The 16,414-nt window shown below is 37.8% G+C and overlaps 1 protein-coding gene across 7 annotated transcripts in view; it reads right to left on the minus strand.

Annotated features, from left to right (window-relative positions):
- Positions 1–3,434: 3,434 nt before the first annotated feature.
- The window catches only part of zbbx (zinc finger, B-box domain containing), a 32,921-nt gene continuing 19,941 nt past the window's right edge, over positions 3,435–16,414 (minus strand). For 6 of the 7 annotated variants that reach the window (XM_059034380.1, XM_059034383.1, XM_059034379.1 and 3 more), the window contains 8 exons: positions 16,059–16,120; positions 15,573–15,784; positions 14,659–14,963; positions 13,666–13,831; positions 11,491–11,652; positions 9,221–9,496; positions 6,032–6,134; positions 3,435–4,058 (listed from right to left, as the gene is read on the minus strand). In XM_059034380.1, coding sequence (XP_058890363.1) covers positions 3,980–4,058; positions 6,032–6,134; positions 9,221–9,496; positions 11,491–11,652; positions 13,666–13,831; positions 14,659–14,963; positions 15,573–15,784; positions 16,059–16,120 — 1,365 coding nt within the window. In that variant the 3' untranslated portion in view covers positions 3,435–3,979. The remainder of the gene's footprint in view (positions 4,059–6,031; positions 6,135–9,220; positions 9,497–11,490; positions 11,653–13,665; positions 13,832–14,658; positions 14,964–15,572; positions 15,785–16,058; positions 16,121–16,414) is intronic. The other variant, XM_059034384.1, reaches the window with a different exon arrangement.

Below are 16,414 nucleotides of genomic sequence, written 5' to 3' on the forward strand. Positions count from 1 at the left end.
TGTCCCACGGGTGTGGGGTTATGCAGGGAGCCGGGGGTCCAACTTTTGAGGGTAAGTGAGGCTCACTTCTCCGACCTCTATGGCCGCCACCATCCACGCCTCCGCCACACTCTATCCTTTAACAGCTCCTGCTCTTTATCTTCCTCAAATTGAGACTGGGCTCTATTTCCAGCTCCCTATCATTCCTTTTCCAGGTTCTTCAGCGCAAGAGCCTATTCTTCCTACACGACTGCCACTCCGCCGAGCCATCTTATGTTTTCTGGTTCCTGAGGCTGCTGAACAGCCTGCCTTCGAAGCCACTCTCTCTCCTCTGGCCAAGAAGGCTCCCGCCAGTCGGGAACCTCTTTCCTTTCTTATCCTATCCCCTGAGGCCACTCCTCAAACTACCTCTCCAAGTAACAACCGTTCACTCCAGCCCTGGCTCTCATCCCATGAAGTTACAGTACATGTTATTAAAGATTAAGAAGCACATAGGACATTGATTTTAATATGAAAGAGTACTTTAAGACTGTAATTGGCTGCAATCTTCTACTTCCACAATTCCTCTTCTGTTCCCTGAGGCCACTATCAGTCTGAGAAGTAATTTTTGTATTGATCATTCGACTCAGGTGAGAGTGGTCAGTCCTCGGAATCAATACTTTGTTATGGTACAGTATGTGGTTTAACTAGGTCCAATTTAGACTTCTTGATAGTATCTGATGTTATTCCCCTCTGGCATGGAGCATGCATTCTACAAGTCAGATTCTATGAACTGTGCATGCACCTTTAAAACAGCCTTGGTCACAGCTGTTGATGGACCAACTTCATTGCTTGATTTTGAAAGTCGTGGTCGTGATGGAATAGACAGCTACAGTTTTGCTTACTCTCTGCTTTCTACATCTAGTTGAAGCTGTGAAACAGCCCAATTATTGTATTGCAAGTTCAGAGCACATAACTGCTGGTGTGACTGGACTACTGGCAGAAAACATCAAGCTTGTCAAACGTATTACTTTAAGGGATCTTATCTCCCATGATCACATGCACGGATACCAATGTACTGTGTTAGTGATACTAAAAATCTGAAAATGATGGAAGACTTCTCTTAATAGAACATTCAAGATGACCAGGTAGTTCAAGATTAGTGCTAATCGAGTCCTGGTACAAATATATTTTAACCTACAGTACAGTTTACTGCTTTTTTATATGATTTGCTGGTGAGGTTCTTTATATCGTTGACGATTTCATGTTTTTGGACTATGGCTAATCCTAACAGCTTTCAGTCTCCTGATCCATGGTACTGTCAGTATTCTGAAATCAAATCAATTACCCAGCCAGTTGCAAGAATTCAACATCCTCAACCCTCTATATATTGACCTAATGGTGATCATGTTCTTGATTTTTCTAGCATCTTGTGAATATTTAACCCAGAATTGTACTTTTAGGGCAGAAAAGCATTTTTGAATATTTGCAGATTTTATCAAAAAATAAATACCCATAAAGGGCAACAGTATTTAATTACAATAACCATGCATACAGTGTAGAACAAGCACACTCCTTTCCTAAATCGTGTTTGACACATATGATGTTTGTTTGACAGTGTGGGTGGTTGACGACCTTTTCTGGAGATAGTGTATCAAACTGTGTTGGTTGTTATCAGGGTGTTTCAGATTAAAACACTCCAATAACATTACATGTTTCTACATTTACCGTTTGGTAGCGCACAAACTATATCATTTGAATTTCTTAACTAGAAAAAGGGCAAACCTGAATATTGATATTAATTTTTAAAAAAAATTAAAAAGTCTATGTATTTGCGCTTTCAATTGGCTCTAAATCTACCGTATGAGCTACAGTATTGACCGAGTCTTTTTATTTTAAACTGTAATCTTCACTTTGTTGCATTGGAAATGATTCAGCATGCTAACTGATTATTCTGTTTTGCTTTCTCAATTTGCCAATAAACCCTCAACCTTTACTGTCATAGTTCAGGGGTGTTTATACAATACACAATGCAACAATATAGGACCATTACCAGAATATAACGTTCCAAAGGGATGTAGAAGTAAAATGCTGCTGGTAAAACTAAAAAGCAAAAACCCCAAAGTTCTGATGAGCAGCAGCTGAAATGCAGCCATATCTGGCGTGGAACATACCTACACCTCAGAGTTTCCGTTTTTTTATTTCCCAAATAGTATTGTAAGCATTGTTAATTATTATTATTATTATTTTTTTTAAGTTTGTTGAATGGCAATTTAAAATAGCAAAGCTGGAAGTCCCAGGACTGCAATGAGCAAAACATTCAACAGAAGGGGGAAAAAAAGACCTACATGCAGGGGGGCTACCAGGAAGCTGGAAGGAATGCAACTTGGCAATACTAGCGCAGACAGCCAGCTATGTCCAAAGAACTGCAACAGCAGCAAAGCACTGCAGAGTGGATAACAGAAAGCTGAAGTCAATGCAGTCACAGAGAAGAGGCAGCACAGCAGTCAAAAGAAAAGCCAAATATTCAGCACAACTAGAATAAATAACACTGGCAAATTGCACAAATCCAGTGCCATCAAAGTAGGTTCTGACGACATTACAGGCTAAGAGAGCAAAGCTGTTCAATAGCTGTTGCAATGCAGCTTCTGAAGGGGCCATTCTTCTGGTGCATTACATTGTTGTCAATCAGAAGCTAATCATGTACTGCAATACAATGCATTATCAGCCCTATCTTTTTTTTTTTTTTTTAATTTAGTCGTTGCCAATTAGTTTTTATTATTTTCTCCCCAATTTGAAATGCCCAATTATTTTTAGGCTCAGCTCACCGCTACCACCCCTGCGCTGACTCGGGAGGGGCGAAGATGAACACACGCTGTCCTCCGAAGCGTGTGCTGTCAGCCGTCCGCTTCTTTACACTCTGCAGACTCACCGTGCAGCCGCCTCAGAGCTACAGCGTCGGAGGACAACGCAGCTCTGGGCAGCTTACAGGCAAGCCCGCAGACGCCCGGCCAGACTACAGGGGTCGCTGGTGTGCGGTGAGCCAAGGACATTAACCCGTGGGTATAGCTTTTGTACATGGTAATGGTATAGCATTGCTTATAATATTGTGAAGGTATAAGTGACCTGCATTCATAGTTACATGAAATTCCAGTTTCATGGTTTTATTGTTGTAGAGTACAATTCCCTTCTGTTAATATTATTTGTGGTGCAAAGCTCATTTTACATGCAACAACAACCTGAACGCTAAATACATCTTAACCTACCCTATGGGTTAAATCCTCTCTATTCTGGAGGAGTGAGAAAGAGTTCACTAAAACTTTAATAGACTGTGCCTTTTAGGCAAAAATAGGCGTATAGCCATTTTGTGAATGTTTGCATTTCTCTTTTATGAGATTCTTATGAAGTTTAACTAAGTTAACGCCTATCAGCATTATAAAAACATCACAGAGTGAAAACGGTAAGGAAACTTGGGTATAAAACTGTGTTTATTATTAAATATTCATGTTAACAGGTTTTTTTTTTATTCATCAAATGCACCTTTGAACAACTGAACATGTTTTATTTAAATGTATTATATTGTAAAACTTTTCAAACTGCATATTTAGTAAAAAAAATGTGACACCTCATCTTCACCAGCACATACAATTATATAAATTACAGAGTAAATAGATTTCTCAGTTAACAATATGGTTTCATGTGTCAAAATAATAAACATTAGTATTAGGTATGAAATAAAGCACAACATATTTAAACCAGTAACATCATTAATACTACTCAATATACGTTCAAATAAATAGCAAAATAACAGGCACAACAAATGATTAGAAAAACAAGCATTTACCACTGGGCAATATTAGCATGTTCGAATGCAACAGAAAAGGCCACTTTTGTCTGTACAGTAAATGAAATAAAACATTTACAAGCTAACAGCATTACATTTTAATAGTGATCTGCTCTGAAGGTTGATATTTAATGTAAGGTCAGTTTTGTACAATTGGTACCTAGTTCCCATTTCTTGTCAGGGTAGTGACATAACATTCTGCTTGTCTCTCAGAATGTCCTCCTCATCATCTGTGTGACCTTCAGCATCCCAGCTTCTAAAATATGAAAGCACAGACCGAGATTTAACAACATGCCAGGAAGAACTTAAAAAGGAAGCAACGACTTACAACCAACACTCTTGAATAAAACATGAATACAGCTAAGCTTTTATAAATATTCACATATTATGCTATAACCCACTTTCTCTACACTAAAGGATTTAGAAAATAAGAAGTGAGGCTCATAATGAAGCCAAGACATTAGTTATACTTGATCAAACTGTAAATGTAACATTGGCTGGGTTTACATGCACTTGAAAATCGACTCTACAGTCGTGACTGTGTGACGTTGTCACGCGAATACATCGTGAAACAGCAAAATGACATCCTTTTGGCAGAGTGACTTTAAGGGCAGGGTCAATCGCTTTCTCACGATAAAAATAGCTGTAAAAACCCATGTAAACCAGAGCAGGAATCGTGCTTGTGGCTCACAAGGTTTCAGCAGTCAAGATCCTGTTCTTCTGACTTAATATCATGTAATCTCCAGCAGAAAGGCCGTACAAAACATAGACACCCCCCAACACACACACACACGCACGCACACACACACTGTACATGTATGGACAACACTAGAACTGCTGCGGTTATACTCATACCTACAAATGCCGGTACATTTTATATACCATCAATATTAAAATGAAAGACAAACTATCGGCTACAACTCAAAAGTTTTATTCAAGCGCATCATATCAAACATCTGCACAGCTGAAACACCGTATTTAAATGAACAATTAAACAAAATAGGGTTTCTTTTCTAACTTACCACATATAAAGCACTACTTCACTGAAATTATAATAAAATAAACATTTCAAAAGAAACTAGTGTGTAAACAGGTATATGCACATACAAAACTGTAAAAACAAAAGTAGTTTTTAATCTAAAACGAAAGTAACATATGATTTATCTTGCGTGTGTGTCACTCGCAGCACAGAATCCAGGTTGAGCTGCTGCAGCCTGCAGCTTTGCAGTTTTCTGATCGAAATGTTTCTGCTGAAGCGCTGTGGCTAGCTTCAAGATGATATCTCTCCTACCTTGTACAAAATGAAGGAATTGATGGCTGCCAGGTCCAGTAGAGATAACAGGCTTGTATATAAAAAATTGAATATTGTAGGTTATATTCAAAATAAAAACATGTATTGTAAAAGGCGGTTCTAGTGTTAATGAAATGTAACTTTTAGATGTCCCACAAACACACACACACAAATGTAAATTCTGAGTAGTCAAACTTGTAGAAATGATATTTTATATAATTTTGTGTGGTGTGTGGGTTAGAAAGGTAACCAGACAAACAAGTAGCTAATGCGTGGCGTAATTCAGAATGTGCGTGACAACACGTGAATTCATTTCTCTTGTTAAATGTTTTTATCTTCATGGCAACACATAAAGCTCTCCTCATGATATTCATTTAAATATCCCCTCCCCTAAATGACTATGAATTGAGTAATCTCCATTGGTACGTCCGTTTTTTTTTTTTCCCTAAATCAGAAGTGTATAGCAACACATTTCCTGAAATGTACGGCAAACAGGTCGTGAAGAAAACTGTCATGACTTGTGCATGTAAACACCACCATAGACAAGTAAACCGAATCATGATGTCTATATTGTTAGTACAACTTGTTTCAAGAGAGTATGTTCAGCATGTTCAAAATGAGCACAAAATGAGTACTGCATAATTACAGCAGTATTTTACCAGCTCAAAGCCATTCTATGACATTTCATAAAATATTCAACTCTTCCAAAAACTAATTTATCAAAATAAGCCCAGAAAAGCTGGAATGTACCTAAGAATCAAAACCAACCTAGACTACCACATTTATAAACACAAAAAGGTCTTTGAGTGTCTCAGATTACCATTCAATGCACTATATATTCTGAAGCTTTCTTAGCAAGCATATAATATGTTAATGAACTTAAAAAAGCAACAACAAAAAAATCTTAAATGATTCACAGTTTATGCAGCTATACCCACTTTGGAGAAATATTCCTCGTCTGTTTTGTTCTTGATCTTTCCTGAGACCGAAAAACAAATTGCTCTTGTTGGGATGATGAGTTTTGAGCCGACTTCTCCTCATCTGAAACAGACACCATTCATTACAACATATTTTTCTTTTTTTTTTTTACATATTTATTTTATGAACATGTATGCCGTTAATACTAAACAGCAACTTAGGCTAACTTCTACAACATCTAAGACTTTGACCATTGTACTGGAAATGCATAAACATATGGTAAAACAAGAGGTCGAGTACAATATCGGACATTTCTTTCAAACCTCAATGAATGTTCTCATTCTTTATGAATCTGTTTAGAAATTATATAGGTAGTGGACAAAAAAATGGAAACACCAATGTAAAAATGGAAACACCAATGTAAAAATGGAAACATCAGACCGTTTTTGATGAAACTGGCTGCTCACACCCCAGGTTGAAATTTGTAGTCAAGTGATCTGCAGATCTGCAGTTGCTCGCCTGTTTTGCCTTGCACTTCAAATTAATGCACAGATGTCACGATCCTCGAGTATGCGCTTCCACCCACTGTTGTCCTTTGCTGATGACATCTTTCCCTCAGAGTTCCATGCTGACATCACCTTAGACAGCGTTGCTCGTGAAACATCAGCAAGTTGGGCTGTCTTGGTCACTGAAGCTCCTGCCAAACGCACCTCAACAATCACCCCTCTTTCAAAGTCACTGAGGTCTCCTCTTGCAGCCATGCTAGCCATAATTATAGGCAACCAGGCCTGTCCAGCATTTTTATACATGACCCTAAACATGCTGGGATAATATTTGCTTAATTAACACATGAGCCCTTGCTTTCAATATACTTGGTGTCCCTCATTTACCCAGGTGTTTCCATTTTTTGTCCACTACCTCTGTGTGTGTGTGTGTATATATATATATATATATATATATATATATATATATATATATATATATTATTATTTTATTTCTTAGCAGACGCCCTTATCCAGGGCGACTTACAATCGATATATATACACACACACACACACACACAGTCGTTTGCAGAAGTATTCACCCACCTGCAAAGTTTTCACATTTTGTTGAATTACAAATAATGTATGCCCAGTTTTTCAAACAAAACTTTTTTTATTCAAAGTTGTAGTGGTTAAACTGAACACTGTTATATGAGGAGGAGGTTAAATGTCAGCAAAACTTGCAAAGAAAATGTACAAAATGAAATTTACTGGTTGTATAATGTATTCAGCCCCTTAAGTCAGTACTTCGTAGAAGCACCTTTTGCAGCAATTACTGTTATACTGAGTCTTTTTGGATAGGTCTCTACTAGCTTTGCACAGTAGGATGGTGACATTTTTGCCCATTCTTCAAAGGGAAATTGCTCCAGTTCTGATAAGTTTGTTGGGGATCATCGATGGACTGCAATCTTCAAGTCTCGCCATAAATTTTCGAATGGATTCAAGTCATCAGTTTGACTGGGCCACTCAAGAACATTAATTGTCTTCTTATTCAACCACTCCAGTGTGGCTTTGGCTTTGTGCTTCGGGGCATTGTCCTGCTGAAATGGAATTTCCTCCTCAGTTTCAGAGTCTTGGCTGACTCAAACAGGTTTTCCTCAAGGATTCGCCTGTACTTTGCACCAACCGTTCTCTCCTCTATCCTGACAAGCTTCCCAGTCCCTGCTGAAGAGAAGCATCCCCAAAACATGATGCTGCCACCACCATGCTTGACAGTTGGGATGGTGTTGACTGGGTGATGTGCAGTGTTGGGCTTGCCCCATACTTAACGCTTGGAATTTAGACCGAAAAGTTCAATTTTTGTCTCGACTGACCACAAAACCTTTTTCCACATGTCTGCAGTATCATCTACATGCTTTTTCGCAAACTCCATACGTGCTTTAAGATGAGGTTTTTTGAGTAATGGCTTCTTTCTTGCCACTCATCCATACAGGCCAGCTTTTTGTAGGGACTGTCTTATTGTTGATGTGTGAACACTGACTCCCATCTCAGACACAGAACTCAAGGTCATTGTTGGCTTCAGAATGACATCCCGAACCAGTTTCCTGCTTGCTCGGCTGCTCAGTTTGGGAGGGCTACCTGATCTGGGTAGTGTCTGGGTGGTATGATGCATCTTCTACTTCTTAATGATGGACTTCACTGTGCTGAGATGGATAATCAGTGCCTTTGAAATTTTCTTGTACCCTTCTCCTGCTCTGTGCCTCTCTACCACTTTATCCCTGACTTGTTTCGAAAGCTCCTTGGTCTTCATGGTTGCTTTGTTGGATCACTATGTGAGTTGCAGCTTGAAAGTCTTTATATACCTGAGGGAGAGTATCTACAAGTTAAAGCACTTTGAGTACACTTTACTTCCCTTCATTACCTTTTTGCAAGTAGCACACTAAAAAGTTTGGAGTACTGTCTATTTATAGGCTGGGATGATTCTTGATGTGATCTTATTTTGGTGACTTCCTAAAATCTATGATTACAGAACTGTTATTACAGAGGCTTATTGTGCTGTTATTAAGTACCTCTTTTTGTGATGCATGGATGCACATTTTAATGATATTCCACAGTTAATCCATAGACCTAGAATAATGGTTGGTTTTCTCAGTTGCATGAGGAATAATTTAATAAACACATAGTACTTTACTAAGTACACCTGATAAAGTATACACATCCACTGGTGTGTTGTGCCAAGTTGGACCACCAGATGATGGGAATGTAGTTATTGGCCTTAGCTTTGTGACACCTATGCTAGTCAACTGCCACTGACAGCAGTCCGTTGTATAAGGAAAACAATATTAAATTGGGTATTATCGTTATTTTATATGGATAGATGCATTGTTACTGTAAATTAATTTATTTCTAAATCATTTGAGTTATTTGTAATGGTCCATGCTCTAATGGCATTTAAAGTGATGGATATCAACTAGATGTTTTTGACACCGTGGGCCCCCATAAGCATTCAAAGCTTCATAAGCATGTAACTATATGTATATTTCTATATTGTTGATAAAGAAGAAACTGTGACCATCTAGAACAGTTTCATAGACATTAAACTCCCGTAAAATAGGAATTCTATCAGGATAAAAAAAAAAAGACTTTACATACTTTAAAAACACATTGACTTTTTAAAATCCTTCAAAATTACACATCTTTACAAAATTATGATTTAAAACAAATTACCTTCATGGTTTCTAAGCATTTTAAATTCCTCTTCTAAGCACGCTAAGGCACAATTATCAGCCTCATTTTCCAGGCCTGGATCATCATTCTCAGTTGGGTCAACGGATTCGATTTCCATAATTTCAACTGTAGCTCTGGACAGCGGCCGTGCATGAGCACTGACTGGCCTAGAAGATACAGCACTTTTTTGCCATGAAGAAGAGAATGTTTTATTCTCAGCTGCAGAGTGAAATGATGTGTGTGCGGAAATAGGTCTTGGTGAGTAAATTAGACTCCCTGAAACAAAGAAAAATAAATGGATGAAAACTATTCCAATTCAAATCATATGAGTGTATGTTGTACTTGGACAGAGTAGAAGCTATTTAAAGTTCTCACAATCCAATCTGTGATTCTTTCAAGCATATTGTGGAGAACATAATTGATTAAATTTAATTTTACAAGCCTGCTGTCTCTAATCCTATGTAATATCCCTCAGAAATTACAATAGGAATATTTTTCAAGCAAAACAAATGGGCCCGCATTTAGGATGCCACACACGTATATATACAGTGGTTTTGCAGAAGTTTTCACTCCCCTACAAACTTTTCGCATTTTGTTGGCACCTGAGCGTACTCCACGGTGCTTTCAAATTAGACTTTACATGTAGAATCTACACAAACTACTCCACATTGAAGTTAAAAAATGCATATAGAATATAAATAAGTAAGATTTACAGAGAAAAACAGATTGTCAATTGCATAAGTATTCAACCCCTTTGCTACTGCAGCCCTAAATCAGCTCAGGTGCAAATGATTTGTTTGAAAGGTCACAAAATTTGTGAAATGGTTTCAGCCTGTGTGTACTCAAAGTGGTTTAACTTGTAGATAATTTCCCTCAGGTATATAAAGACTTTCAAGCTGCAACTCACAAAAAAGTAACCATGAAGACCAAGGAGCTTTCGAAACAAGTCAGGGATAAAGCGGTAGAGAGGCACAGAGCAGGAGAAGGGTACGAGAACATTTCAAAGGCAGTGATTATCCCTCTCAGCACACTGAAGTCCATCATTAAAAAGTGGAAGATGCATCATACCACCCAGACACTACCCAGATCAGGTCGTCCTCCCAAATTGAGCAGCCGGGCAAGCAGGAAACTTGGTTTGGGATGTCACTCTGAAGCCAACAAATGACCTTGAGAGATCTGCAAAGTTCTATATCTGAGATGGGAGTCAGTGTTCACACATCAACAATAAGCCAGTCCCTACACAAAGCTGGCCTGTATGTACGGGGGGCAAGAATGAAGCCATTACTCAAAAAGCCTCATCTTAAAGCACATATGGAGTTTGCGAAAAAGCATGTAGATGACACTGCAGACATGTGGAAAAAGGTTTTGTGGTCAGACGAGAAAAAAATTGAACTTTTCGGTCTAAATTCCAAGCATTATGTCTGGCGCAAGCCCAACACTGCACATCACCCAGTCAACACCATCTCAACTGTCAAGCATGGTGGTGGCAGCATCATGTCATGGGGATGCTTCTCTTCAGCAGGGACTGGGAAGCTTGTCAGGATAGACGGGAGAATGGATGGTGCAAAGTACAGGCGAAAACTTATCAGAACTGGAGCAATTTTCCTGTAAACAATGGGCAAAAATGTCACCATCCTATTGTGCAAAGCTAGTAGAGACCTATCCAAAAAGACTCATAGCAGTAATTGCTGCAAAAGATGCTTCTACCAAGTACTGACTTTAGGGGCTGTATACTTATGCAACCAGTAAATTTCATTTTGTACATTTTCTTTGCAAGTTTTGCTGACATTTAACCGCCTCCTCATATATCAGTGTTCAGTTTAGCCACTACAGCTTTCAATAAAAAAAAGTTTGTTCTCAAATCTCAAAGAAAAAGTGCAGAATATCCAGCACATCCACATTTTAAGTAGAACTACTATTGAAGAAAGATTATTATTGTATAATTACAATTACAACTGTAGTTTAAAGTTTGGTCAGTTTTGGCAAGTTTTTCTTACTTGCTCTACTCCCCAGGCTTAGGCATATATTTACAGTATATTTTCAGACTTGTACGTGGAATTGATATAAAGCTGCACTGGCAGTGCTACCTCAGGGAAGTTTAGAATGATTTGCATGATTTGAGACCCTTCAATGTAGCCAGATTGAATTAAACCACCATAGCACAGCAAGTAACTTTGTAAACTTAATGCGCTCTGAAACAAAAAGCAAATATTGTTACAGTTTACATTTTTAACTTTTGCTATGAAAAAAAAAATAAATGAATAGCTTACCAGATGATGCATGACACTGCATAGATGAGGTGATTCTACCCGAGGTGATTTGTTGCCCAAGGCTGCTTGGAGGTCTGCTTCGAGCACTGCCAATTACACTGCTGACAACCATCTCCTCAGCATACTCACTTAAATTGCTGCTGGGCCTCCATCCCCCTCTTTCTATTATACATGAATAAACAAATGGCATGCGAAAGAAAAGAATACAGAATTCTGAATGGGTATTAGATTACCTACATGATGATTTTCAAGTTGTGCACAGTGATTCTACCAGGATCTGATTTACCAAGGGGTAATTTGCACTGGGAAAAAAAAAATAGTAACAAACACACTAGGAACACCTAGTCGCCAAAGTTCTCTGTGGTTTGTTACAAGTTTATTATAAATGACGCACAGTAGTTTGAAGAGAGAAGGTCAAACTAATTTATGTTGAATAATTTCTCATTTTTAAAGTATTTGCCCTTCCATTGGTTACACAGGCCTCAAATGGGCATTTTTGAAAGAAACACGTGTTATCTCGCACATGCATTTTCATTTTGTATTTCTATTGTTAGACTTGTTTTTGCTTTTCACGTATTGAATCAGATCATGTGGTTGTTATTGCTAAAATGTTCACAGAACTGTTAACGCCTTTATAAAGTGCACTAGCTATTTTTGGGGGACGGCAACAGTTGCCCTTTGCTTGGTCAACCTTAAAGCTACAGTACCTCTGCAGGTGATGGGTTAGTATTTTTCTACATGGATGAATCTCAATCACGTGCAAAGTTATTGCCATTTCCCCAATTCTTGCATTCTGATTCCATCTTATAAAAGTTACTGTAATCTATTTAATGGGTTAAAATGCAAGCAGCTCTGCTTTTGGACGAGCAATAGTACAGTCCATCTCTTAATTAGTTATCCAATACAACAGCTTTGCGATGTCCTTCAAACACTCTTGTTATTGCATTTAAACTTCTGGTCACATAACCATCTTTGCACTTGCATCTGTTCATGTTGACGGTGTGCTCTGAAGTAGAAATGTAAAGACCAAGGTGTAAAGAGATCGGTACGACAAAGAGCTTTCAAAATAAAAGCAAGATGAGTTTGAAAAAGAATAGCAATTCCATTCCCATATCTCAAATTCCTATTGAACAAATTGGCAAATTGGTCTGCCATGTACTGTACATGGTGTTTTACTTTATGAATGATCATTATTACTATGTATATAAAAAAATAAAAACTGAATTCCACCATAATTAAACTGTACGTTGCCCATTGTTTAACAGCTTAATATGACATAATAACGATTGTATGGCATGTAATTCCAGCGGAGGCAGCTGCAGAAGACAGACGCTGAACTTACTTTAGTTACGTACTCGTGCTGGGACGCTGTATAATTTAGCTCAGAAGGGAGCTGGGCAACCCCATAGTCCGTAGTGAGGAATGGGGGAGCGTCATTCACAATCGCACCTCGCAAAGTAGCGGAGGGAGCGAAACCCTGCGTAAAGCAGCATTTGTTTTGTAGTTTTGTTTACAGTGTTTTGGTTTCCTTTTTTTCTTTCATCGTTTGGTTTTTCACTGTTTTCTTTATTAAAGTGGCACTTGCAGGTGCTGAAAAGAACTGTGATAAAAGAACCCAACCACTAAGACACAAACTACCATTGTTGGCAAAAATAAATAAAACCGTGCGCCTGTGGGTGCATCAGTGACTCACCCACACTCCCCCTATCACAGTGCCATTTAACATGATGATAGGAAAGAGTCTTGCCATTATTCAAGATTTGGAATAAAATACATTTAAAAATAGTACTAAAAAAACAATTATAAAAATTGGATCTGTGTGCTAGAAACAGATTACTAAAAAACAAGAAAGTTAAGTTCTAATGGTACTGTTCCTGTGGAATAAACCATCTTTTCAGCACCACTTGTGTGGGGCCATCTATCGGTGGACTTTCTGGGAATGCACATACTGTTTTTCTGGGCAGATCTATCTACACAGAGAAGCCATGTTATGAATCTGCAGGGTCTCAAAACTTACTGCTCGGCCTATATTTAGTGGAAAATAAGGTCCTATGTTCATGATGAAAATGTATCTTGCATATGTCTTTAGCTACAAGTGAGACAATAGACAAAGAGAACCAAGGTAATGGTCATACTGGAACACAACATCTGTCATAACAATAAAATATTTCCTACCTTCAGTCTGAAAGTCCTGTTTATTTTCTACACTTTGATAGGCGGCACGTTGAGGGAAAGGATCTGGACTGATTTGTGCAGGGTCCAGGCCTAGTGTAAAAAAGCCATTTAAGCCAGTATAGTGGTCCTCTTCCACAGGTTGTCTTTGAGCAAGCTCACGCAGTGCCTACCCAGAAAAGAAAACAAACATCATCTATGATTCAGTGATTTATACACTAGCACCAAAACTGTGTGCAGTGCATGTAAAAAAATAAAGTGAAAAAAACTAAATACATACTTTACATTCAGGACTGAATTATAAACCGAAAGCAACAAATGCCTAACATACAATGACATTACAGAGTATTGCTTAATACGTTTTTTACTGGCTGACAGAAAAAATATGTACAAATGATTTTATGTGTTCCAATATGTAATTTAAGACACTCAATAAGCCATTTTGTGTCATTGTTTTCTCTTGCCTTGCAAAGCTGCATCATTAAAGCAAGTCATGACAAGCGTTACTTTCAAACTACATTTTTTGTTTGAAATGCCGTCAAAGTAGACTGCACTGCAGTAAAAAAGGAAATAAGAAATTAAATTTATTTAAATCTGAATGATATCAAATTAATAATTTTGTGCATCACTGAAAACCTGGAAAATGATATAATGATGTCTCACTCATCTAACAAGCTGACATTGGCGTGCCAAGTAACACTTAGAAATATCTGAATTGTGACCCATTCACTTTGCTGAATTCTCACATTTAGCCAATTATACTTTCTGCAGGAAAGCTTTAATAATGTGCCTTTATAATCCCCTTGTGTGTCAATAAGCGAGCAAGCACATAAAAGCCAAAGATGTTTGTTATTTTTTTAATAAAAACTGAATCTGTCCTCGAGCTGTACAGAGATCAGATAGAGTGTGCCAAAGTCAAATATACTTTTTATCTGTTCTGCAGTTAGTAAATTACTGGTTACACTTTCTTCTGTTTTAATGAGATGTATATTTTACCATAGACGGCTTTACAGAGAGGCCCACGTCTGTGCTTTCTGTAGTACTGTCATTCGCCAGCAAATAGTTTCTGCCTGGACCTTCATCTGCAGTGGAAGCTGCATCTTCCAGAGAAACATTTAATAACAGTGATGTCCTTTGAGGTGTATTATGAGATTTCAGCGGTTCACTAGTGGTCTGCTTTTCATTCTTTTGCCTTTGTTTTTGTTTTGGTCTCCGTGGACTGTTTTGGGCCATTCTTTCTGTTTTAGCAGAAACAGACAGAGAACGTGAAAGACGCACATTTGTGCTTGATGTTTTTCCAGCTGTAGTATAAACAAAAAGACAAAAAAGCAGAATTAGATTTATTGGATGAGTAATTCATTTTTCTGCTTTCTGAAGGTATTAAAACACATCTACAGAGGATTTCAAACTCGCACTGGAAAGTAAATCCAGTTGACATAACATTGTACTAACTACAGTCGGGAATGGATTCTGACTCCCTTTTGCAGCTAATGCATTAGTGATGGATATCCATGGCAGCCTAATATTACAATCCATATTGTATGTCACTGGAAAACAGTTTCAAGAGGAGATATTCATAAAATATTTGACAGTAGTCAGACAGCAACAGGGCTCAAAAACAAGTTTCTGTGTCTCACTGGGGCTCTACTAACACCAATGAATGCCATAAGACAGTAAGTAAGTAAGATAGTAAGTGGAAATGTATACATTCAGACACACATCAGCATTACAGTTAATGTTAGACTAAAGTAATTAAAATGTAATTACAAATATTTACAAAATCATACTTATTCTGACTGGTATCACATTGTCTCATACAAGTACTGTATTTTAAGAATTAATTGAGCTTTTAAGTGCCTCATGTTAAAACCTTTTTGAACCTGTAACTGCAGATATACATTCTCTTGTACCTGAGAGTAGTCTCTGCTTGTTTGCCGAGGTGCTTGTCTTCCTGCTTGATGAAAGGGTTTTTTCATCTTCAGATAATGTGGACATCAGGGAAGACATTCCAAGGTTTTTTGATTCTTGGACTGCTGACATTTCTGACCTTTTGTCAAAAGATAAATTCAGCTGTGTACAGTAGAGATTTTCTCTCAACTGAGTCAGCTTTTTCTCTCTGGTTCTTGAAAAAAGGAAAATGAAAGGTATGCAATGGTATTGACATGTTAAACAATAATCCTCAAAAAATAACTATGTAAACAAATACAAAATTATACATGCTGATGTTTTGAATTGCATGCATTGTGTGCTCGCTCCATCAGCAAATATCTGTGCAAATTAATGGTCCCTCAACTGCTGTAGGAAGAGCTTTGCTTAGGTCGTGTAATGAGTTAGCGTAACGAGAGTGTTCTGTACAATGGAGTTTTTATTATTATTTTAAAATATATTTAACGTACTCGACATTTTCTGCTTCCTCCACCACATAGCTGTTAGTCTCCTCCAAGTGCTCTTTAAGAGCCTAAAGAGAAAAATATTGTTATTTGTTTACATACATGCATACAGTACATATATATCATCCATACAGTAAACAAATGTAAATACAGAAATAGAGCCATCAGTACTAGTATAACAAGGCTTATTTTTGAGCAAGCTCTTCCACCACATACAGTAGCTGTTAGTCTCCATGCAGTCCCTTCCCCCTAGGTAATACTCAAAAGAAAGCCTGGAACATTTTTACTGGCATTATAATTTACAAATGTTTTTATGAAATCTGAGGAGAGTGGCCTAAATGCCATTCAATAGATGTAGTTTA

This window comes from Acipenser ruthenus, chromosome 12, assembly GCF_902713425.1.
Source record: "Acipenser ruthenus chromosome 12, fAciRut3.2 maternal haplotype, whole genome shotgun sequence".
Taxonomy (NCBI): domain Eukaryota; kingdom Metazoa; phylum Chordata; class Actinopteri; order Acipenseriformes; family Acipenseridae; genus Acipenser; species Acipenser ruthenus.